Genomic DNA, 25,461 nt, shown 5'->3' with positions numbered 1-25,461 from the left:
GAAGCAGATTCGGCACGTGGGTCCCACAGATAGGGCACTGTGACTTTCACGCACACCCTCTTCCACCTCTTCCGGCTCCCCTGACGCTGACACCGTTGTAGCCGAGGTCCCCGCAATGGCTTCCTCCGTGCTCATGTCGGCAACTGGATCGTCCCCAGAGGCTTGATGGATTCTGCGGCAGGAATCTGGAACTAACCACGCCACACCTTAGGTTTCCACCGAATGCGTAGGTCATTACACTTCCCACTGATATTACAGCGAGGCTGTACACCTCTACACTCCAATGCATTTGTCGTGTCCGTCGGCCAAAAATACCCTCTTTCACGGGCCGATCATGGAGGTTGTGCAAAAGTAGGCTAGAACTGAAGCGAAAAGTGTGCATATTCTTTGAATCACACATGCAGTGCATACCACATAGGTCGTTTCGATAAAGAAATGCATAAAATACGTCTCGTGTCAACATCTATGATAATACGGTTGCTAACAATGGGATGCCCAGAGATATTGATATCGACATCCGCTTGTAACAGGGGGCGTGTATTCAATACCCATATAAAATATAAAATAAAGTGCAGCTTTCTGACAGCTCAGTTTGTAATATAGGACGTGACATTACTGTATTACATATATATATCCATCGGAGAAAAACAGCGCGAAATAAGCACGGACAAGGGAAGAACAGAGCGCAAGGGCTTTTGGACCTATGCACCACGCTCGACGAAATCCCTTCAGTCGTTTTCACCAAATCACTCAAAACTCGTGAAAGAGCCATCGCCAGTGGTGCGCTCCTGCCATTAGCGGGGGGTCCGAAGCTAGGACTCCCAACCGCAGCGACTGAAGGCGAGCGGCTATCCCTAATCCCTGTTGTCTGCCTCGACTGGTGCTCTCTTGCGTGAGGTCCGGATCTCCAAGGACCACGTCGGGCCAGCCCTTGACAAATCCAAGGCGGTGGTAAGCCCGGGTGTCCATAGCGTTTCCTATCGCGTTAAGAAAGCCGCGGGACGTGAGGGGGTGCAAGTTGTGTATTCGGCTCCCAGCAAACTGAGCTCAGTCTGCAAAAAAAGTGAACGTTTTAAATCAAACCCGCCAACCGGTGCTGTGTCAAGAAGCGCACCACCAGCTATGTGTCGTGCAAACGCACGAGGTCCCGGGCCCGAGCTCGGGCGGGCGATCGTGAGCACGCTAATTCGTGAGCATGCTAATAACGTGGAAACAAAACGTGGGAGTAATTTGGCCATCCACTGGGCAAAGTGTGGCTGCTATCCGATTTTTCAAGAAACACGGGTTCTGTTGCGGCACAGAAACCAAACAGCACGCCAGATCTTTCAGGCGTACGTCTGCCATGAAGGGGAAACGTGACGCAAGCGTCATCTAGCAGTGGTATCTTCAGCGCCGTACTAATTGTGCAAAGTGACGATTTTATTTTTCATGACAGTGCATACGCGCTGCAAAAACAGCTTCGTGGCAAAAAAAAAAAATGAGAGCGGAATAAGCCAACCGGGAAGCGACGTGTAGAGAAAAGACAAAACGGATGCGATCAAGAAAGTAAATGTACAACTTCCAAATGTGCCGAATTGGCTCTCGGGGCGTCTGCACAATAATAAAAACCAAAAAGAAAAACATCAAATTTCAGTGTACCCTTAATATCTGTGCATTCGTAAGCGTCGTTGAACAGCTGTGTGCCGTCAGCTTCGCTGTCCGAACACCCCCACAGCGTGGAATGGAGTCCAAGTTTCTTTCTTTTTTTTTGAGTGAATAAAATAAGAAAAGAAGAACACATACTTTTATTTTTCCTTCTTTGAAGGGATATTGTGCTTCAGTGAAATACATGGCAACGCGGTTTCTCTCGGGAATCTGTATTCATACCATGCTATAAAAATTGTACCCAGCTAGAAAGAACTGAAGGGACAGCATGAACGCGCATTCTGTACATTAGGGAGCCATCCCAGGCACCGGTGTGCTCCTTTGGCGTATGTATGAAGGTTAACTACTAGAGGTGCACTAGCAGTGCCTATAGTGTTGCTAAAACGTATATGAATTTCAGTCGTAGTTAAGCGTTTGTAATGTCTGCGTCTATTAGGAGCGCGTCTCTTGGCGCCCGTTCCTGAGTCGAGCGTCGGCGTTGGCTTAACCGAGCGAACGAGCACAGCGAAGAATAAAAGAGCGAAAGCAGAGCGCAGCGGGGGATGAAAGACGCAAGGGAGAAAGTGGAGGAGAAGGGTGCATCGGACCTATGAAGCGAAAAGAATAGGAAGATGGTATAACGAAAGCGCGAGAAGAAAACCGTAATGCGGCGATGATGGCTACGAGACTATATGGGGGTCTGTCCGCGGCGGCTGCTGTGAATCGTGCCCACGTGTCACCCGCGCGCTGCCTCTCGCGATCTCTAGATTAACGAGGCAGTCGCGCCACACTTCGGTCTGCTTCCAACGTGCCCCATGAGGCAGATTGTCTGTACCTGCCAATGGATTGCGAAATGAAAACACGTATCGAGCTGCGTTCAAGTTTCGCCTTAGGGAGCATCGGAATCGTCTGTGAATTTTTGTCTAATTTACACTGAGCTGCTGATGTGAATGGAGAAACTGGAATCATTTCTTCTTATGCTTTTACGTAAACGTCTCGTAAACGGCGATATTAATACTTGGCTGTTTATAAGCACTCATCCTTTCTTACATTTTGATCGTTGCCAAGAAGGCTGTAAATGTGTTCTCTGGAAGCGTGCGAAGCAATCCCACAACAGTGGTTTTCTCGTAGGACGAGAGGACATAGCTAGTATTTACTGCTTATTTTCTTACTTAATAAGGTGAATTCCACCTGAGATAGTTTGGTGGAATGGTGATAAAGGATGCAGTACGTACCAGCGTCGAAGAGTGAAGGTTATTCGGGCGGCTCACTCAAAGTGAAATGGCGCAACCCACTGCAAGAATATCTGAGATTGGCTGGTAAGAAGGAACAACACCGCTTTCGTTAAAAACAAAATTAACAAAAGCGAATAAAATTTTCCGTAGGAAAAAAATGTACTGTAATGTTGCGGTGTGAAATTTGAGAGATAAATAGAAAGACTATAATGATGATGATGATTTGCATACAATGGCATTCAACCAAAATGGGGTATTTTCTAAGAATCGGAATATTGTTATATTATCTGAAAAAGCAAATACCAAATCAGAATAAATGCCTAAGTGGCATAGAAGGTGAGATTTAGAACATCGCAGTTTTAGAGCACAGCTGTTAGGCACCCGCTCCTGCCTTGAACGTCGGCGTGCCTCGTAAGAGAGTGAACGAGCACAGCGAAAGGTGAAAGAGTGAACGCGAAGCGCGGCTGGGGATGAAAGGCGGTGAGAGCGAAGTTAGCATGAGGTTAAAAGAGGAGGAGGAGGCTACAGCGAACGCATGAGTCGGAAAGTGGAGGACGAGAGTATGGGGAAAGGGCGAGGAGGAAAGCAGAGCGGCACTCGAGTCTACAAGATGGCATTATAATATCTGTCATCTGATTTTATGCGCGACGCGAATTGTGCAGTACCTCTGTAAGCCACGTGGGCAACAGAGATTACACTGGAACTTTCGACAGGTAATGTGTAAAAGCTAACGCGCTTGATCGGCAGATCAACTTTCCGACAATCGCCGACTGCTCGCGGCTGTCGTTGTGCTTGAGCGTTACTTGTTTTGCTGGGCACAAGTTGGCTCAATAAGGAGTTACACTTGTAACTCACAATTGGGTCCTACTCTCCGTTTCGACACTGTCTTTCTTCGCTGTAAGTGCCACGTGACAATATTATCGTAATGCAAAATAGTGTCAGCCAGTACTTTCTTAACAATGAGCGACGCAACCGGTGGAAGGGCTTCGTCGGCCTCAGCTCCTAAACGAGCTGTCCGAGCAGAGGCTCATCGCTGCCGCCGAGACGACGCTGTCGTGCAGAATCACATTCTTTGCCACACTAAATCACGAATGCAAAACACCTAAACAGCTGCGCTCACAATTCGCATTAGGGAGTAGCTTAATCTTCATATAATTTTTCGTCTGCCTATTATAGATTATCACCAGCAGCCCCACCACTTAACTCCACTTCATTCCTTTAATTTAAACTAGAATTCATCTGCCCTCCTGTGATCTCTTATTCACATTCCCGCTGCCTCTGTCTTTTATAACACCTATCATTTAACTTTTCATTGACTGTTTCAAAGTCTTTACTTTCCAAGGGACGTAAAGTATTTTCAAACAATCCTTTTGCGTACATTTCACTCTTTTTGCTCTTCGTCATTTGTTGGCACAAAACTACGACTCAATAGGAAAGCACGATCCACAACGAAAGCTGAAAGTCAAGATTTTGCTTACAGGCAAAATGTAGTGGTCTCCGCGTAGCCTGCTGCTCTGCACTGGACAACAGGCGATGTTACTTAAAGCACAGTGATAAATGACAACGCGAAAGGAACGAAGGTGGTGTTTGGTTGTTGATCACCCAGTGGCGCTACTAAAGCCGCTCGTGCAGTGCCGTGGCAGAATGCGGCTCCAAATTTACTTGTTGCCTTTCAAGTTTCGCCTAAAGTACCCGGAGAATATAGGTCTGCGTGGCGAAATAAAATTTTCACGGACCCTTTTTGACTTGGACTTGATTTAGTTTTAGACGCTGACTCCACACTTGGAACTTAACACTTTTTGTGCGCAAACAAACAGGGACGAAGAATAGGGGCAACACAAGCGCTCGTCCTTGTGTTGCCCCTATTCTTCGTCCCTGTTTGCGCACAAAAAGTTTTAACATGAATCTGTTCCAGCTAGGCCGACTCTCAGTTATACTTGGAACTTATTCTAAAAGCATGTAGTTTACATGGAAATGTCGAGAAATAACAGGTGGGATTTATTGCCTATCTAGGTAAAATTATGCAAGCAAGTCGATAGTCGTTATTAGCACCCTGACCTCATTCTCCCCAACACTCTATGAAACACATCGTCAATACTAGAAAACAAGATTATAAGAGAGAACTAGAGGGAATCTAGCTCAATTTCTTGCATCCACCTTTCACAGCTCTTGCTCTTATTACATACATGCCTGCTGGAACCAATAGGACCAAATGTTTGACACCCGAGGTTGCTAGACTTAGTCCCGACGTCTTGCATGACCAGGAATGATTACCCTGAAGTGTCTTGTTCGCAGATTTAGCATGTGGTTGAGTAACGTGCGCAAGCCGCCCCAGGACACAGATATCGGTCTCTCCATGAACGTGAATGGAAGCGCGAATGGGTTTGCAGGTCCTCTTTTAATTTCTTGCCCAAAAAACTACTTTAGTAGAACCACATTGCTCGCACTGGCTGGCGCAATTCTGCATCCGAGTGCTTCCACTGGCGTCTTCATTGAGCGCTGCCAGAGGAGATCACGGGTTCTTGGGTTCCCTTGCCGGCCCGTTGGGAGCCGAAGAACGACCAGAGTCTCCTCCTGTTTTCGCCGGCTCCCAGCACAAGCTTCAAGGAGGCGCTGCTCCGTTGCCATTTCTTGTACGCTCTGATAGAGTACCTGCAATGGTCCACGGTTATTTCTCAGTTATGGGGTTTTACATAGCCGCGATCCGCGTATGAGGCGCGCCATAGTGGGGGACTGCGAAAATTTGGACCACCTGGGGTTCTTTAACGTGTGCGCAAATCCGTGTCCACGGGTGTTTTCGCATTTCTCCCCCATTGAAATGCGGCCACCGTGGCCGTGATTCAATCGCGCGACCTCGTGCTTCAGCGCAACACGATAGCCGCTGAGCAACCACGGCGGGTTGCGGGAATTTCCAAACGAAAAACTACTGGCTGTCGATATATATGTCGCTTATTATTGTGCGCGTATGTTGTCCATAAGAAAGCATGCAGTTGAGAGAGTATCGAAAACAATGCGGGCTTTGCCTGTTCATTAAGAAAACCAATAATAGACACTTGTATTAGCCCGTAGTGATCTTATAACCCTTCGGAAGATACTCCAGACATACCAACACAGCAGTAAACCTTTGAGAAGCAGGGCGTCAAAATTGAATTCTATTGTACATATACTACCCGCATGACACAATGTTTCTATATATTCGCATGCAACACAGAAGACAGTATAATTTGCATAAAAGGCCGGTAGGTACGCATATTTGTAATAATTTATGAGTACCGCGATGCTAGGAGGCAAGAGTTAGCAATTGCTGTCTCCTAAAACACTTTCTACAATATCGTAAAACTTGGTATATCGTTGGTCACGGGCACAAGTAGTAAGCGGAACATAGAATTAGTTGAAAGTGCACTGCTTCGCGTGGTCAAAAAAAAAAGGGGGGGGGGAAGAAATTTACCGCGGCCCGCCTGTGTGATGACATTGAAAAAATAACACGCTGTGGTTCGTAATTAGAAGTACTTCTGTGAGATCGGAACTAGATCACGGAGCTCAACCAACGCCTCCTAGATTGCGCAAGGCCGGTTCACTTCTATCCATGGCGTCATGCTACCTTGATCAATTGCAATATAATCTCATAGAGATATTACCGAATACGTCGCGGTGATTTTGTCGTGGCCGCTTTTGAGTATGGCAATGTAATTTTTGGTCCAATTAACATTACGTCAACAGGCAGAGCGCACAGGCGCTTCTGCGCATCCATAGTTTGATGGGTTTTTTCCGTGGCTGCATATAGCCCTCGTGTGGAACTGTGTGGAGGAGGCGCTTGTTGGCCTATGGCGGATACAAAAGCCTTTCTGGCTAGTAATTAAAGTGTAAATGCTAGCTTTTACATGTCCCGGCTAGCACCGAGCTAGTAACAAAGTAATAAGCCCCACGACAAGCTAAAGATACATCTATTGAGGCAATTCACTTTCTATTTCTACTTCGCATGCTTTGAATGTTTGTCAGCTGATCTCGCACAATAAAAACGGCAACAGCGGAGGAGGAAGGCGCAGGTGGGAAGGAGGAAGAGAGACCAAGGCACCTTATTGGCTGGCGTACGCGCTAGCTGAAAGCACCCCATCGGCAACACGCACCTCCACGTCGAGCACGGCCGCTTGATGAATATACATCGCAACGTAGTTGCGCCCAGGATGTAGGGATGGCGGGGGTTGCTACGGAGTTTGTATTTGTGAGCCGCGAATGACGAAAATGTATAGTGTTTCATGGTATCATTCGGCATAGTGGGTGCAGAGAGGTTGCCAATTTTTGCGACCGCTGATGTGGCCACAAGGTTTCGTGATTCACGGGCGACATGGGGATATGCTGCGGGTTACGCAAGAGAGCTAGCGCTGACTTTCATAATCATCTTCAGTGGCTTATACAATAATTTAATTACTAGCTGTTTCGTAACTTCACTTTTATGAGTGTACTAAGCAATTAACCTGGTCGAATCCGGTAGCACACGGCCTGCGACGTTAGTGACTGCTGCAGAGCAACTGAATTCCCGCAGTCTAGTGACTTCCGACTGTCTGCGTTCCATGAAGTAGTCAGCTTCCTTTTTCGCAAGCGTCGACGTTTTGGATGTCTTGCTGAACGTGTTAATTAGTTCAGGGCTTTCTTCGCCGCCAATTATAAAGAAACTTCACTTTGGGTAAATGTAGTTATAAGTTAATCTTATATACTCTCGAAGAAACCTTATAGCAAAATTGTAGAGCTGACAATTGTCCAATTTTCTTATTAGCAGCGTTTAAATGTCACCTTAGCAGACGAGTGCGCCTTGTGGTCCGCGGATATGAAGTCATTCCCAAAAAGTCACCTGGGAGATTTTTCAGTGCGTAGCAGGCAGCCGCATGCGTCGGCCGATTTCGGATGTCATGCGAAGGAGCCGCGCTGGTTATCAACGTTCTGGGTCGTGCGTCACTTCCAGCAACCTCTAATGGAGAAGTTTCTTCAGTGTATGTGTAATAACCTTTCCCATTTGCCAGTGCATTGTGAAGTATCAACTCATATTTAAATTGCAAATTTTTCCACAGACTCTGCCCTACATCAGCAACACGTTATGCTAGGTTGTTACGCGGTTCTACATTTTGATGCCGTTGGTTTTTAAACACTAAAAGATCTCTCCTCGTGCACTAGTGGTAAACTTGTGTAAAAATATCAACATTTGATTACGAAATGGCAGCCGTATTTTTTTTTCCAGTGGGAGAAAAGCAAAAAGAAATGATAGTTTGGGAAACATAAGCCTAGTGTGAAGCTAGAACCACTTTTACACAGCTATTTGTTCTGCGGTCATGTATGCACGCGCAAATAGAGTTAAAAAAAAATCAGTTTGGCCGATTGAACTGTAGCGTCCGCGTAATGCGAAACATTTGCGATTTGAAGCTAACGGTTGCAGGAAAAAATTCGCACTTCTGCCCGAAAGGCGAAGCACCGTTTGTGATAGGAAATTAGTAGATAGTTGTACGAAGTAAGGATAGTAGTTTTATCGGCCGTATAAACTTGTGAACGTTCACTTACGAACTAAATTCACAATGATAGAATGTGTAAGCGTGAGTCGACGACGACGTAGAAAGAAACAGACACACAGAGACAGCGCTGTCTTTGTGTGTCTGCTTCTTCCAACATCCTTGTTCTGTCGCGCTTACACATTCTATCATGGATTCAAACCAACTAGCCCCGCCAACGTGTTTTAAGTAAATTAACCAGCACGCTGTCACACGCGCACCGGCAAAACATGAACACATTAAGACGGCAAGCTGGGCGAGTTGGTGATTGAACATGTTCCTATGGGTGGGCAGCGCAACCCGGACGAAGGACGAGAGGAAGTACAGAACACGCTCGTGTTGTGTACTTCCTCTCGTCCTTCGTCCGGGTTGTCCTGCCCACCCATAGGAACACGAACACATCTCGCTCGACGACAGCGGAGGCTGTCTGTGAAAAAGCTGGAGATATAAATCGCGGCAGGCAGCCGCGAACCAATTGACCTGCGTGCATCTGTCGCTTCAATGCGAACTAAACGACCAAAGCACAGCGCATACGAAGCTACCGACATTACGCACACTCTGCAAACATCGTAGATCAATTTGAAGATGAAGCCCGCGTGGGCGCGCACTTTGGCCACGTCGCACAGGAGCGCCGGCATCGCGTCCCTGCGGCGTCCGCCAAAGACGTCTACTATGCCGTCCGCGGTTCGCGTGGCCAAGTAGACACCGCGGTTGCCTCCACTCTGTACGGAATGGTGGGCGAGGAGGACATCAAGGCACCCTAGCAACCGCCGGAAAAGAACGTCCCTCCTCTCTCACCTGGCACCACCGCCTCGCTAGCCACAGGAGAGGGCATGCATGCGGGCAGCGTTCCTCGCTCGCGCACGCGAGATAGAACGGCGTTCGCCGGCGCACCCTAACACGCTTTCAGTCATACGAAACGTCACGGCGACGCAGACGGCGGCGACAGAAATGCGCTTGAAGTGTCCACATAACTGCTATCGCAATAAAATGTAACCGTTGCATAGAAAACGGTTTCGTAGAGATGATATGATGTAAGGTGTTAATATATTTATAACAAGTAAGAAAGAACGTTTCTAATGGCAAGAAAATCAGATGGAAAGCAAACTAAAACCAAATAGAGCACATACCCAGTGCACATAGCCAGTCGCCCCTGCGCTACGTTATCTTTTAGACTTCAGAACTTAAACACCCGCCCCTCACTCGCAAAAGAAGTGACTGCACCAGCGGAGAAGAATGGTGTGCATTAAAAACACGGCACAAACTACCACGCAGCTCTTCGCACCTGCTGCATTCACTCGATTATTCTTACTCACACGAAGCTGACGAAGGGAAAATAGAGCCACAGGAGGTGCAGCACTGAAAGCAGCACTACGACCACGGCGGCCATGCTATTCCCTACCCGGGCAGGAAGGCGCACCGCGTACAACCAGGCCAGCGAAAAAACGAAGGCAGTGCTGATGACGAAGAGGGCTCCCAGTACCAGGTAACCGAGCACTGCGCGGCGGGCTTCAGCATCCGACAGCAAGCGCCATGCCGGCTGCAGAAAAAAAAAACACAGAGGAAAGGTTGGAAACAAAAGATTTCGGCATGATTACCCGTCTGATTGGGACAGTTGGGAATATATGTATAACACTAACCAAAAAGTAGATTTACTAAACATTGATCGTTGACCTTGACAGGCACTCGGAAAGGTTACGCAAAGGAAGGTTACCATACACAGCGTTGGTAATCTTCCTTCCATACCCTCCCTCCTATTATGGGAGCCATCTAAAACCTCCTCTCCGCCACCGCGCCCAGTGTTAACTATTAAGAAAGGAGCGGAGCTGGCTCCAGAATGGCGGGTTTAAGAAATCCATTTTCATGACTGGAGTCTTTCTATATTCTAAAGAGGAAAGGTTGCACGGAAGAGGGCAAGGACAGTATTGCATGTGAGAAAGCTTTTGTAGGCAAGATTGCGAATGGTTTTTAATGAGCAGTGCAGATGACAGGACTATGATGTGAACAACGTCAAAAATGTTTGAAACAATGCCACAGGAACTCGGCTCGCATGTTAAGGAGGTGTAACAAGCACGTACGAACGAGAGTGAGTAGAACAACTTGTGGTACTGTGGTATACCGGCACTTGTGTGCGTCCCTTCTGAACATTTCATTGGAAACGACCACGTTTGGGTGCACCGCCGCTAAAACATACTTGGCTCCTCACTTTTGTTACGGCGGGGAGGTGACGTAGTGAAGTTCTGTCAGGCATTTAGAACTTGGGACAGCACGTAAACAGGGATAAGATATATTGCAAGTGTGGTATGTACTCAGTCACCGTTGGCGCTTAAAAAGAAGCTGCTTTCGCATCTACTGCTGCGAAATATTGCCATCGTTAACGCCGTCAACGCAAGACTTAAGCTGTGTTGGAAAGCCACCTTCGAGATCAAAATCGCGACGACGAATTGTACGTTCGAATCCATGGTGACTATAGACGGAAGTTATCTGTAAGCTTACCTTTGCTTCCTTTTTGACAGTATACTGGAAGTGGCAGATCTGGCACTGGGGGTTCACCGTGCGCCGAATCCACAGCTCAAGGCACTCCCTGTGGACGAACCCGATTGTTCCTGCGAAGAAACAATGCAAACAGATTCGCTGAACCTGAAATTGTGCTATATAGCTGCTTTGTTTATTTATTTATACAGACATAGCTATTTCACGTTCTTGCCAATATCGCAAGAGCGCCGATAGGAGTATAGACCTCTCCATCATTTTGAATTCGTATTTTGTGAGGAATTCCATCCAGCACGCAGACCTGCAATATTCGGCAGATATAACGCGGTGCTAATTAGGGGTCTCAAGGTTTGTGGACGCTACCGGCTGGACGTGCAAAACTTGAAACAAGAAAGAGGTGCAGATGAACGCGAAACGTGCTTGTTTGCGTAGGTTCTGTGCAGCTATTTTGGGTACGCTAAATCAGCTTGGATGCGCTACCTCTCTCTCATTACGTTCGGGTGGTAGATACTCATATGTACCTTGCGATAAGCAGCCCATTTACGTGCTTTTTTCATAGCGTGCCACGTGCTTTTTTCATAGCGTGCCAGAACGCACGGATATCTTTGACAACACCGCTACTATGGAACTGGCTACAGACGGCGCAGTGCGCTGGCACAGCAGAGAACACTTTGCAATAAGTAAAACGTGAGGCTGCCCACATGACTTCCTGACGCGTGAGACCTCCGATGCATTCTCTCAGAACGAAAAAGTGCGCTATTAGACATCCTATATATAGGAACCTCTGGCAAAAAAAAAAAAAGAAGAAAATCAACTGCTCCGTTCCCGACGGCGCTTGCGTCGTAAAGAAAAAAAAATGCTGAGGAGAGGTTTTCCGTCAAAATTTGCGATCCCTTCCCGGAACGCTAGAGCTCCTAAGGCGGCTTGAGCTATTGTTATTGTGCACTGAAACCTTTCAAAGCTGCGAGCTGCGAGCGCTGTAAACTCTGTCTCAGGTTTTCACACACGACCAGGCAGCATGCGAGCGAAGCGTCTCATGAACGTTGATCTGTGTAACGCCAATCTAAGTATAAGGGTGTTTCACGTAACTTCGACCAATGAATTTAAGAAAGCGGTTAACCGCAACCGAATGAAACCAACCACATAGGATTTGTCGGCACGTGGCGCTCCTTATATGATTTATCTTTATATTCCGTTTAATTAGTTAAATAGCAAAGATCAATTATGTAAAATGGTGCATAGTCACTTGAGGGCCAAGTGTCTTTCCTTACGTTGTAGAGGAGATTCAGAAACAACCGTTCCAATTTCCCTTGGCAACGTACATCCTGTGTGATGTTTTTCAGAGTTGAAGAAAAGCCCGCCAAATGTGAAATGAGCACACGCGACGGCGCTCCTGCGCTATCATATCGCCACGCTATCAAGCGTGCTACGGGTGAAAGAACCGTGCCCGCGGACCGTGGCGAAGCGAGCGGCCACGGCTCTAGGCATCGGCTTCACAGTGCGTCGGCATCTTTTGACGGTGGCACACGGAAAGGAAGCGCTGTCGTACCTCACAAGCGATAGGCTTGAAGCATGGTTGACAGCGCTGCGATACGATAGCGCATGAGTGCAGTCACCGCGGGTTTCTTTCACATTTCCCAGGATTTCCTTAAACGTCGAAAAACATCACCACGTTGCATGCATGTTGCCATAAAGAATTGGGTCGGCCGTTCCTGAACCCCCACTACAACGTAACGAAACACACTTGACCCTAAAGTAAATATACAAGAAATTCAATAATTAATGTCAGTAAATCGCCTAATTAAGCGGAATATAAAAGAATGTATTCAGGAGCGCCACATGATGGTGTCAACCACCTGTCGTTGGTGTCATCCAGCTGCGGTTTGCCACTTTTTCTTTAATTATTGGTTGAAGTTACGTGAAACACTTTGTATATACGCCCGTTCAGCTATCACCGTGGGAGTTTCTACATGCTGCATGTGACTTCTTAGCTTCGTGCACTCAAATATATAGGAAAAGATTGATATCCAAGCTAGGTGTTCCTAACCTGCTCCGATAACCTATTTGAAGTCAGAACAACGCCCGGTTAAAGTGACTGCGAAGATATCGTAAGCCAGATGCACATTACCTTTCGTTCTATTATTGGATAACCTCGGTAAACGAGTGTTCCGGCGACTCAAACCCGAAAAAGTCTTACATTCACGCAACGCGCCGAATAGCAGATATAAGTGCGCGGACAAACGTGGTGACTGAACTCAAGCAAATCGCTCTGCCAGTAGATCGCCTCCACTCCGGTGCCTTTGTGTGCAGCCTGATATTGTGGCACAGAACCATTTCATGCTCGTCCACCGAGTCAATCGGCAACGAACAATGTGCAAAACCGGTGAGTGATCTACTCCACGCGCCTCGTCTCTCGCAGGAAAGACTGCTGACCTCGGGCTATAATTACGGCGTCAACATGCAGACTAGTGACGTCATTCCTGCCTCCACAACAACTCTTCCGAGTTTTCACAACGCATTCCTCCGCTCTGACAGGCCTGTACTGCCTATACTAGCGAAAACGTGGTCATGTTGGTTAGGGCAAGTCAGATATGTAAGAAAGCCTGCGTGCGGATCTTTGCATTTCGCGTAACCCATTCCTCGTGCCAGTCTAATTTAGCGGAATGCTGACTCACGTGGAGCGCAGCGCGGTGTTTGACCTCAAAAACCTGTATAAAATAAAACGCAGCTTAAGCAAGCGGCTACTCCATGTGTGAAGAATGCAAACAAGATACACTGCTCGAGAAGCTGAGCAGTCATTTCGACACTTTTGTTTTGTAAATGAACTCAGACCTCTTTAAAAGAAGACGCTGTTAAAATTTGTTCGAACAAGCTTACTAAGCGTTAAGATTTACGCGGCACCTTGTCGGTTTCTTGTCGTACCTAACAAGCCCTTTATTACGTCTTAAGTAGCGCGGACTGGCAATGATGTTTGAGCAACTAGCCCCCGTCGCAGCATTACTTACGTGGCACTCCCACAACCCACTGACTGTCACAAAAGATGTCACCCAATAGCATAGCTTCGTAAGCATTCCCTCTTTTCCACCAGCACTGTAGAAGCCGGAAGTGATATCAGCGAGGCACTTGCTACATATTTCAACCGAGCGGTCGTCGCCAGTTTCTGCTTTGCACCGTACTCTCCTAACCGTCCTATGCTGCTTATAACACGACAAAATAATAAAAAATAGCATGACGAAAAGAAATGGCTGTTTAGTCTACTGAGAAAGTGCGGCCACCAAAATAGGACCAGCTTTGGTGACAACATTACACCAGCTTTGCTGCCGTGGGTGCTGGTAGCCGTTACCCGCAGGGAAGAACTGAGAAAATATCTCGCTTTTTTTTAGTAGATACCTTCATACCGTGTAACCAAGGTATGAGTAATGAATTGTTTGAACTTGCGTTAATCTACTGTTTATACATTATTTAATTTCGACGAATTGAGAACACCCACCAATATATATTGACCATGGCCTCCTGGCGTAGGGTGTGCATTTACATCGATTCTTCTACACGCAATGGAAATTAGGTGGGGGATCACGGCACATCAAATATGGGCGAGTCGGTGCCGTGATCGAAGACACAGGGTGATCGGCACGCCATAGATATGGGCGCTATAACGTGAAACAATTCCAATCTGCTTTTATTCCAATTTCCAGAAGTCAAACTTGTGGAACCACTGACGCCAAGCATCTGGCGTCAACCAACAGCCTTGTTTGAAAAGGCCAAGCAAACGCGCTCCACGTTTATAGGAGGTCACTTTGGTTGCTTTCGAAGCGAATATTACTGCTTATATTGAGAGGTTTTTCTTATCTAATTGGCTGACAAGAGGCGAGTTGCACGGTCAAACGGAGAGGGTACCGATGGAGCAGAGCTAGCACAGTGATAGTAGATAACCGGATAAGGAGGGTGGCGCCGGCATCTGCGATTGGTCCGCTTCTCGTTATTAGCTTGCTGTGACTGGCCAAAAATCGCGGCGGCGGGCAACGGAAGGTTAAAAATGCCACTAAAACGAATCCTCAGCAAAGAAGACTTGGTAGAGCAATGTCGTGTACCTGCTGAAAGGGTTCGATAAAGTTACACTGCCATGCAAGAAATAAAGTTATTACACTTAAATAAATCCGTGTTCCTCGGCAGCTCGGAGTAGCCAGAGTGGTCGGCGAGCAGCCATCTTCTATTGCTTTCGGAACGGGGCAGTCTCGGGCTATTCAGAGGCAAATTTAGTCTTCTTCGGCGCATTATTGTACCTTTCACGCGTACACGTCACTTTGACGCAGTGAGATTTTGCGGTTTTGTGACGTCACGTGATCGGCAGGCGAATTTGGCATGGTCCAAAAGCTTTTGAGCAATAGCAGAGGGCTAATGGTTAAAAATGCGTCGAATCAGATATAATTATCTTTGTTTCGGTCGGTCTACTCGTGCATAATCAGTGTGCACATGTCGTGTAAAATCGGGCGTTTTCGTGGTTTTCGCGACTCCGCGTGACAGACAGGCGAAGTGGGGGTGGCCCAAAATTTTTTCAGCAGCCATGGAGGGCTGATTGCAGAAGTGGAATAGAAAAGCTTCGAATAGCTTTACGTTGTAACCTAAACCTTTAAACGACAGGTGAGGAAAGGAGATAACGTGAGAAAGGCGCAGGGCGTTCTGACAAAAATGCGAGCTGGGAGTATACGAAGTATATCCTGTGCCCGATGTGGTCAACTGCAAGATAATAGGGGAAAGAACAGATGCGGTATGCGTTCAGATTTCCGTGATAACACTTGTTATGTTGCTTGCGACTGGACTACCACACCAGGCTGACGGACACGTGCAAATACTTACATACACACATTTGGCGCGCTGGGTCGTACAAAAGGAGGCCACAATTTATTGCGCATTCGCGAAATACTGGCACCATTATGTCATTACGGGGTCGGCAGCAATGTAATAAAACCAAAAAGAGTGCTGCTATGTCGTACTGCCATCCGCTGTACGCACATCACACCGACTTAGTGCACGGTAGCTCTGGCTCGATTCAGATAATTGTTACTTTCACATAGGAAGGAGACAACTAGGAGTGAGCATTGCGAAAATAGGCCGAAGCCAGACGAGTCGGCCCAACACGTGATCGTAACGTTAGCGGGCGGGGTAGGCTCTAGGCCTCTCACTCTGCAGGCACATCTACGGCAGGGCTGCCGAAGAAGTACACATGCGCTAAAGACTACCGGGAACGAAATAGTTTTTCGGTGGTTATTCCAACTCGTGTTACCAGTGTACTTCATCGCAAATTCTTGATTTGACCTTCGCAACAATGCCCGGAATTATTCATTCACTGTCTTCTTTTCTTGGTCTTGGCAATTACTGCCTGTTACACTTTTACATAAACAAGCACGTTTGCCGCTACTAAGAAACGCAAGGTCATCTACGACTACAACGCCACAAACTTCGAAGCAATGAACCGCAATATGTCTCTTTTATTGAAATAGCAATTATATGGGCACTCCAGGCGCATTTCTGCCGTCGCCGTGTGGTTGCTCACTAAGTCCAAGGGCGATAAAATCGTCCCAATGCGCCTATGTTGTATGTCCGAGTGAAAGCGTGCGAGGGTGAACCGGCGAACGCGGCTCAGTCTCGAGTCTGCGAGAGAGGAAGGCGGTCTGGATAAGGCCCCTTAAACTTCGTAAAGTAGCGGCACCCTTTGAAGAATGCCGCCTCCTCACGCATTCTGGTCGAGGCCGACGCCGCGTCGCTATTGACCTAATAGCATCACGTGGATCCTCGCGCGTACATCAGCGCCATTTTTGCTCGAGAAGCGTCTACGGAGTGGCGAGGAGTGCATGTTGGCGCCGTTGCTACGCGCGAGCAGTGTAGGTGCCTCCACGGTCGAGGAGTGAGCGTGAAAGAGGAAAAACGAGAAGGAGTGAACGCGGAGGAGCAGAGTGTCGCTACTTTGCGAAGTTTAAAGGGATTTAGGCCCGGAAGCGCGCCCTCTCCTTACATGCGCAAGGCATGGGGGTGAGAAAAGGAAACGGGGTGGGGGGTGGGGGTCTTCTCCGGCCATTGCTGCTTACGGCATAGCCGTACCGGCGCCGCATCTTGAAAGCAATCTGCGACATGCCGAAAGTGCGAGCCCGCGCGGGACTCATCTTGAAAGCCATCTGCGATGTTTGCAGAGGGCGGGTATTGCCGGTAGCGCCATATGCGCTGTGATTTCCACATTTATTTCGCGTTGAACCGAGAGACAGCACGAACGTCAATTCGCTCGTTGCTGCTTCCGCGATTCTTCACTCCAGCATGTTGACGGCGAGTTTCGGCGCTCATCGAGCGAGATGTGTGCAGCTTTACCTGTGCGCCCGCGACACCGTGCTTGTTAATTTAGCTAAAATACGTTGGCGGGCCAGTTGGTTTGAACCCACGATAGAATGTGTGCGCGACTGAACGAAGACGTACAAAGAAGCAGACACACAAAGACAGCGCTGTCTCTGTGTGTCGGCTTCTTTCGACGTCCTCGTTCAGTCGCGCTTACATATATATAATTGTTAATTTAGTTAGTAAGCCAATGTTTACAAGTTTGTACGGACAATAAAACTATTATCGTTACTTCGTATAGCTATCTACTAATGTGCTATAGCAAAAGGTACACTGTAAACGAAAATAAACCAACCGGGGAGTTTTTAACAGGCGATATGCCCTAAAACTTCCCATCCTCGAATTACTCCGATATATGGGAGCAATACAGCGCCAGTCCCTCGTTTCACTCCGTTGGCTAGTTGCGGGAGGATTATGGCGACAAGACGCGATTTTACTCCGCTTTAGAGTCTTGTTCTCCTGTGAAAACCCGACAGGCAGTTTTAAAAAACTCCCCACCGCCGAAACCGGTTGGTCACATGGCACTTCCCATGAGGCTGTGCGCCGCGCCAGCGACTGGGCGCGTTCGGCAGAGTCGGCGTGCTTATAGCTGACGGTTTCTTTACATCTGTGAAGTGTCGTTCCGTTACAGCTTTTCGTCGATTTGTTTCCCTTATTTTCTTCCAGAAAGCGTTATAGGCGTGCCTGAAACTCACTGTATCTCAGCTTCAAGTGCGTTAGGTGTGGTCCCTTTGCTGACAACGATGAATGCAAGAGCAGCGTTCTCAAGTGAGGAAAAAGGCTTAGGTATTCCTCGAAGCTGCTCACTGACTCGTCATGTCGGCTCATGTTCTATGTTTTCGTGCTGCATGACGGTCGCTTGTGTTCTTCAGTACGTGAAATGCGACTTGTGTGTCCTTGTGAGTACATGCTGAGAACGGCCGGTGGATTGTTTGAAAGGATCGCGTAGCAATGGCAACAGCATCCACTGTTCAAGCGACCACGTCCGTGTTAGTCGCACGTGAATGTCATGCTCGAATTTCTTTGCGGCGCTGTGTGGCCAGTTAGAAAGACCGGACTGCAAGCAACTGTTTTTATGTATATGTGTACGGATATACTCGCCCAAGAAAAACGGTGGAGCGTAAGTATGCGTATTATAAATAAAGCTTACTGAGCGATGTGAATTGAATTGTTATCGCGTATTTCGGTGTTGGTCACGTAGTTGTTTCCGATATTGCATTAACATTATGCTCTATCCCAGACACTGATTTAGAAGCATGCCTGCTGGCTCCGCGTTGGAGGATTCGCTCGGCAGATCAGCGATGTAGCTCCTTTTTACAGCCGAGAGAAATTGCTTGGACGCTGAGCAAGTAGTGCAGTCCAGAAAAATGTATGACTGCGCGCTTTTCAGTGTTACGTCGGTTGTTGCGGGTCATGCTCACATTTAATAAATTCTTGCTACGCTACCACTATTTTGCACAAAGGTAATTTTGCCATGAAGCACACGCACTTACATTTTTCTTGCTTACTGTAGCTAGCGCACTACTTTTTGCCCGCGAACGCCAGCGGTGTGCGAAGTCACTCCAAGACTCACAGAATGACGTGTTAATAGTAAAAAACTACGCAATTAACTTTTTTCTGACTATTTTGAATTAAGAGTTTCGTGTTGATTAAGGTCTTCTGTTAATTTTAGAGAGGCAGATCTCGTATGAGCGAGCATGTGAGTAATAATTACGAAGAAAGCGCAGCAGCTCACTAGGCGGTTTGAGGCACACAGTATCGTGGCTATATATACCGGCAGCGTTGCTTCTTGTGTGTCGCGTGTAAGTTGGATGTCTTTTAGAGTTCTGCATGTTTATGTACGTCATGATTTATGTTCTTTCATTGACTTGCATCGTTGCATTGGACGCGTTCTTGTGCGTATATTGAAATAAAAATGTAATGTAATATCTTCACGCATGCTAACACGGTACCTTTTTTATACTCCCGTTGCACCTCGAAAAAGCTCCGTCCAGTGCAAATAAAAAAAATTTAAAAAGACGGAAAAACAACTTCCATGGTTCCACGCAAAAATTCCGCTCGCACGGAGTAAAAATTCTACTCCGATCATACGGAGCATAATAAACTCCCAACCAGGGTGTCGCTAGAGGACAAGCAATATACTCCCACCTGGGAGTTATTTCCATTTACAGTGTACTTCGCCTGTCGGGCGAAACAGCGTCTTTTCTTTTTCGACACTTATGTGATTTCGATCATAGAACCTCACAGGAAAACTGGGATCTGCTTGTAAACAAAATTTATGAACTTAGCAGAGTTTTTATTTGTCAGAAGTTCATACCTGTAAGCTGCTCAGCACCTTGGTATAATACACACTTGAAGCGACTTTCTAAAAAAAAATGAAGCGCCTGTCCCGCGGGGCTAAATTTCAAGGCACTAGTGAACGCTGGCGTGCTTAGGAATCTGCAACACAAGCTTATTCATTAGCAATTTCAGACGCTGAAAATAACTTCCTATCAAATGTCCTACCTTCAATGGTTGTCAGTAACCCGAGCAAGCTTGGGAAACTGTAACGAATACTAACGACAGTGAAATTGTGCTTGTTGACACTGATGGCCTTCCCGTATCTGCGGGGAAATGCGAAACACTTTTCGACGAAAATTTCGTGCGAAATTTTTTTCAGTTTTGTCTATACTAGCACGTCAGCGTCTTTGTGAATGCGCGATTATTTACCTATGTCTCCAATACAGATCGAAGCCCCTGGCATTGTAAAATTGCTGGAATCACTTTGAGTGTCATCTGCTTGTGGTAGTCGATAATATTAATTGGATTTCTTAAGGAAACAAAACTGTGCTCAACTGTTTTCTTGTATAAAATATTTCAAGAATCTTTGGATCAATGTGCAGTATAACGTGCATGGAGCCCTGTGTTCCATTATATAAATGAGGAAGCAAACAATTCGTCATTAATTACCGACCTAATTCTCCCACTTACATACCATGTCAGATTCTGGAGCATATCATCTTATTTAATCTAGACACCTTCTTAGAATCCAACTCCTTCTTTAGCGAGACACAGCATGGATTAAGGAAATCGTTCTCATGTGAAACGCAGCTGCTCGAATGTTCACATTCCTTACACGCCATTCTGGACCGTGGCACTTGGATAGATGGTGTATATCTTTTTTTTTTACTTTTCGAGGGCTTTCGATAAAATTAAACACCACCTATTACTCCACGAGCTTAGGAGCGTAAGCGCTGACAGCAGAACTCTCACTTGGATTGAGTTCTTTTTACCTAATCACTCACAGTACGTTGTTGCCAATCATTCTACATCACCATCGTCTCCTGCTACCTCCGGCATGCCCCGAGGCTCTGTATTCGGTCCTCTACTTTTCCTCATCTATATTAATTACTTATCTGATTCTTTAAGCTCTTCAACTTACTTCCTTGCAGATGACTGTGTCGTTTACCGCGAAACTTCAAATGACCTAGACGTTATTCTTCTGCAATCTGATATCTGTTATATTGCTCGTTGGGGCAGAAGTTGGCATATGGTACTAAACATTAACAAATGCAAAGTTTTACGCATTTAATGTACTAACGGAACTCCTGCTATATATAACCTAAATATCGCTACTCCAGAATCTGTTAAATCCTATAAATACTTGAAAATTCATATAACATCTTATTGATATAAGCTGGAAACATAACATAAACACTTTATTACCATTGGTAACGACATGCTAGGATACCCCTACGACGTAACTTTAGTCGGGCTCCTGTAAGCGTGAAACTAATAATCTATAAAACACTAGTGCGCCTATAACTTGATTATGTATGCTCTACCTGGGACTTCTTTCAATCGAACAATTTTCCTGAAATGATACAGAATGACGCATCACGTTTTATGTTATCAAACTACAATTGCACTAGCAGTATCACGTAGATTAAACGCATCCTTTCCATGCAGTCACTTGTTTCTCGCCGCAAAGCCTGACGTCTTAAGGCCAGAATACATGGAGCGAATATGCGACGAATAGGCGGCGTACGCGCGACGCGCGGCGGCGGAGAAAACGTCGTTCGCCACCGATCCAGCTGGCGCAGAAAAGTTCGTCGGGTGGCGACGATACCGGAAGCGGCAAACGAGCGGCGCCCCAAAGCGAGCCAATCAGGTCTCACTATCCGCCCCGACTTCCGGCTAGGCTTCCCCGCTTGTCCGTGTATCCCGATCCCGCTCTATCGTTCACGCTGGTCTCCCGCTTTTCGTATTCATGGAATCCAAAGCGGCGCGGCTGGAATACAAGTTAATAACAGCCATGGTTAGACAAGCTCACGTGCGCTACTTTCGGGTCTGCTTGCTTCGGCCGCGCGCGCGTTGAGCCACAGAACAGAGCCGCGGAGTTGGAGGAGCCGAAAGTTGTTTACCCGCCCAGTGTTGCCACTGCCACAACGCATAGCATCGCCGCTTTCATTAAACTACATCGGCACATGAATGTCTCAAACACATAAAAAAGACTAGAAATCATTTCTAAACAAAATTTTACGCGTTTTTAGAGTGTTCTGTAATTCAAAAGCGATAATAATTGTCGTTAAAGTTTTTTTTTTGTCAAGTGTTTCACGACAGCGCATTTGCCTCGTCTAGCCACACTGATAACAACGCAGCGAGTCGCCGACGGCGGCCGGCCTGTCTTCGCTCCATGTAGCGCAGCCCGACGAACATACGGCGTCGCGCCGCGGCAGATTTTCTGCCGCCCGAACTTCGTCGTGAAAGTTCGCTCCATGTATTCTGGCCTTACGCTTTTACATAAGATATACCGTCATCCAGCTTTGAAAGCTCAGTTCGTTACGACCCCATCTTGTCGTTCAGTCCGCTTGGATCATCACCACAAGGTGCACGTTACTATTTGCGGCACTAACACTTTCTTTTATTCTATCGTCCCATGCACATGCAATGACTAGAAATACCCCCCCCCCCTACCATCCAATATCATTTCCATTTCGGACCAAGACCTATTTTGTGCAACCCACACACAATTATTTATTTGATGATGCATGCAGTGTATTTTTATTTTATGCGCTGTTCGTCGCATCCTACCTTTATTCCCTCTTTCTATTGTGTTAGCCTACCATTGCCTCCTCGTATGTATTGTAGAAGTTATTACATTTGATATTTTGTTTCAGTTTGTTATGTACCCCACTCCCCTCTGTAAATCTGCGTGTGATTTAGGGTAAAATAAATAAATAAATGCCCACTCAATACCGTGAGTCATGGAAATCACGCGTTGCGCCAACATCAAGGAGAAATACCGACAGGAATGGCTTCACGAAATGTTCGCTTGGAAAGATTTGTTTCGCGACGTAATGCTTTATCCTACTTTATTGCTCTCCTACATGTCTATTTTCGGGTGTATTATCTCATTGGTTGCATGCGATTGCTCTGCGGCACGCCACTTCTCAGTAGCCGATTTGCACATGACATATTGTGTGCGGTATAAGAGAGAGCGAATAAAGCAGCTCGAGACAGTCCCCTTTCCTGGAAGAATCCGTCACTTGGTATCGTGTCCTTGGCGTTAGGGCTGCGCTCGCTCTTCTGGCCGCTGGGCCTGCCTGTTGTCAGGCTCGGCGCACGAGAACAAGTGCGATAGAAAATTTATGTGCCAGTATTCGCCGCTGTGAAACCATTCTGTCCACGTTGTTAATTCAGCGCAGAGTGTTGCGGCAGGGAAACAGCAGGTTACTCGTTGTAACAGGCTTAAGAACCACTGTATGGTTCCATGCACACATAGTGTTCCATTTGTTTCATTGTGGTATGTAACTGACAAACCGACCTAATTCTTAAAAATAACGGTTTAGTGTTTCAGATACATCGTGTTTTCTTTTAAAAAAGAAACACTAAATGAGTATACATTGGTAAAGTATTTTTTTTTCAGAACATTAATTTGTTTATTTCGCTTCAATGCTTTGATAACTTACAAGATAATATGAAGGTCATTGGCCGTTCCTTTATTATTATTATTATTATTATTTTGATGTCATGGAGTTCAAACTATTTTTCTACATATCTGGGCTGTTCTTTTTCACAGCCTTTCTCGAAAAATTGCAAGTTCAGCATCTAGCTGTTTTAGAATACGTTTTATCCCATCTTCACCGATAGATGCTGACAAAGCACCAGACAACGCGGTGAGCTGGCGCGGGAAGAACAAGGCGGTGACTCAATCCACTACACTGTACTATACCAGGCCTCCTCCCGTAGTAAGTACTGATTTTTTTTTGTACTGTAGAAGGGCAATCTATTGAAGTCAATTGTTTTTCTTTGCTCTGTCGGCCATTCTTATGGTTGGTCGGTGGTCAGACTGGGCCACGGATAACTTTCGCTTTATCTCTCGCTTGCGGATTCGTTCGCTCGCTCGCTCTTTTGTTTGGGCTATTCACTTGCACTTAAATCAACGTTTGTGTTTCCTGGACAATTCTTATTGCAGCTCAAATTATTTTTCTTTTTGGTTTCCCTTTAAGGGACAAATCAGTTGGCAGAGAGAGAGAAGTGAGGGTGAGGATAAAGATTCTGATAATATAACTCGCCCTGCACGCCCTTCCAATTTCGCAGGTTGACCCTTTGACAAAATTGGAATAAATTGTGGTGTTTTACGGGCCGATGCAGCGATTGAAAATGAGCCACGCCGTAGTGAGTGACTCCGGACTAATTTCAGCCACCTGGGGTTCTTTGACGTGCACCCAACGCACAGTACACGAGGGTGTTCGCGTTTCGCGCCTATCGAAATGCAGCCGCTGCGGCAAGGAATCGAACCCGTGACCTCGTGCTCAGCAGCACAAAGCAATAGCCACTAAGCCAACGCAGTGGGCCTGGAACATAGGTTCACTGCGCAGCAACAGGCTGGGCTTTCTGAGGAAGATAGCCTCGGACCCTAATTAGACAACATCCATGAAGCTACCGACATCGCGTCGTCGGCAGGGCAGGTGCCCACGTGTTCTGAACGTGACCATTCAGTTGCAATACGGTGGTGAATTCTGCAGAAAGAAATGCCAGTTACACACCCACTGAACCTTACTCAAGTAATCCTGCCCGGGACTTCCTGCAAATAAACGACGATGCGGTGAGGGAGAGAGGAAGAGGCGCACTCACCACGGCAATGGCACGGCTCGAGCAGCGGCTCTCTCCCGCCTCCGAAGAAGCATATGCGGCACGTGGGTGCGCCGTCGCTGCTCAGGCTGACCGAGTCGAGCGACATTGGACGCGGCTGGTCGATCTCGTGCACCGTGCAGGGGTTGTGGAAAGCCTCGTCCATCAGGGCAGACGAGTCTGGGCCGAAGTGCTCCTTCGCGGACGACTCGGTGGTGACCAGGTCGTCCATCGGAAGCACCACGGTCGCCGCAAGAGCGGTCAAGGAAGGCACCGCCGTGGTTCCGACCGAGGAGGAGACGGAATTAGCCGGAGGGTCCGCCGCGTCCGAGTGGACGGCGGAGGCTCGAGACTGTGCGGGCGCAACTGGCCTCATGCCGCGGCTCCCGAGGCACGCGTTTTGGGAGTCCTCTATCGCGATGCAGCGACTCATGACTAAGTGCGCAGCAATGGTCGGTGTTCTGGCTGACCGCTTGCCGTTGTCCTTGGCCTTGTTTGTCCTGTCTGTAGAATGCTCGTTCGAGAAGCTCAAAGAAACATCGTGGAAATAGAATGCGTTCGCTGCAACCAGAACGTGCTGTTCGCACGCGACATCGCACCTCTTTCTCGTTTTTGAAATGTATGTTGGAAAGCCGAGGCGATTATGCGTTAACCATTTCGGCCTGGCAGCTGTCCTATAAGAAGGACACGAGGAAAGATGGTTCTAAATCGTGGCATAAATGGTTAAGAACCAGATAGAAGAAAATGGTTTGGTACGGTGCCTACGGATATGGCTCAACCCACTACCGGGGATCGGCCATGAATCGGGGGCAGTACGTAAAAAGGAAATAATAGGGACATAGAATTTTGTAATTAAGCATGATAATAAATAAATAGTCATCCTCAACATCAATTTCTTACGCTCTAATATTTTAAAATGTAAAGTTAAGGGTTTTGTGTTTATGTTAAGGAAAGTAAAACGATAAAACTAAGATGGCAGACTAGTTTCACTTGCAAAATTAAATATGACATCACATACGTTCCTATTGCACTGTGCTAGTGTCGATGCCGCAAGAGACAGTATCACAGGAAGC

The 25,461-nt window shown here is 46.9% G+C and overlaps 1 protein-coding gene across 1 annotated transcript; it reads right to left on the bottom strand.

Moving 5' to 3' along the window:
• Positions 1-5,217: 5,217 nt before the first annotated feature.
• Positions 5,218-24,896, bottom strand: LOC142574130 (E3 ubiquitin-protein ligase MARCHF3-like). The gene is made up of 4 exons (XM_075683284.1): positions 24,392-24,896; positions 10,892-11,001; positions 9,712-9,935; positions 5,218-5,510 (listed from the first exon to the last, which is right to left on the bottom strand). Exons 1-4 carry the CDS (start codon positions 24,819-24,821, stop codon positions 5,348-5,350), a joined length of 927 nt encoding a protein of 308 aa, XP_075539399.1. The 5' UTR covers positions 24,822-24,896; the 3' UTR covers positions 5,218-5,347.
• Between the last annotated feature and the right edge of the window lie 565 nt (positions 24,897-25,461).

This window comes from Dermacentor variabilis, chromosome 3 (genome assembly GCF_050947875.1).
Source record: "Dermacentor variabilis isolate Ectoservices chromosome 3, ASM5094787v1, whole genome shotgun sequence".
Classification (NCBI taxonomy): domain Eukaryota; kingdom Metazoa; phylum Arthropoda; class Arachnida; order Ixodida; family Ixodidae; genus Dermacentor; species Dermacentor variabilis.
This window is presented reverse-complemented; position numbering and strand designations above follow the sequence as displayed.

Bases quoted from the DNA above. Each gene is read 5' to 3' on its own strand.
- LOC142574130 (XM_075683284.1), bottom strand. From the start codon at position 24,821: ATGAGTCGCTGCATCGCGATAGAGGACTCCCAAAACGCGTGCCTCGGG. The intron at 11,002-24,391 runs GTGAGTGCGCCT...GTTTCTTCGCAG, and splicing joins CGAGCCGTGCCATTGCCGTG to GAACAATCGGGTTCGTCCAC. The intron at 5,511-9,711 runs GTGAGTAAGAAT...GGACCATTGCAG, and splicing joins TTTCCCTTCGTCAGCTTCGT to GTACTCTATCAGAGCGTACA.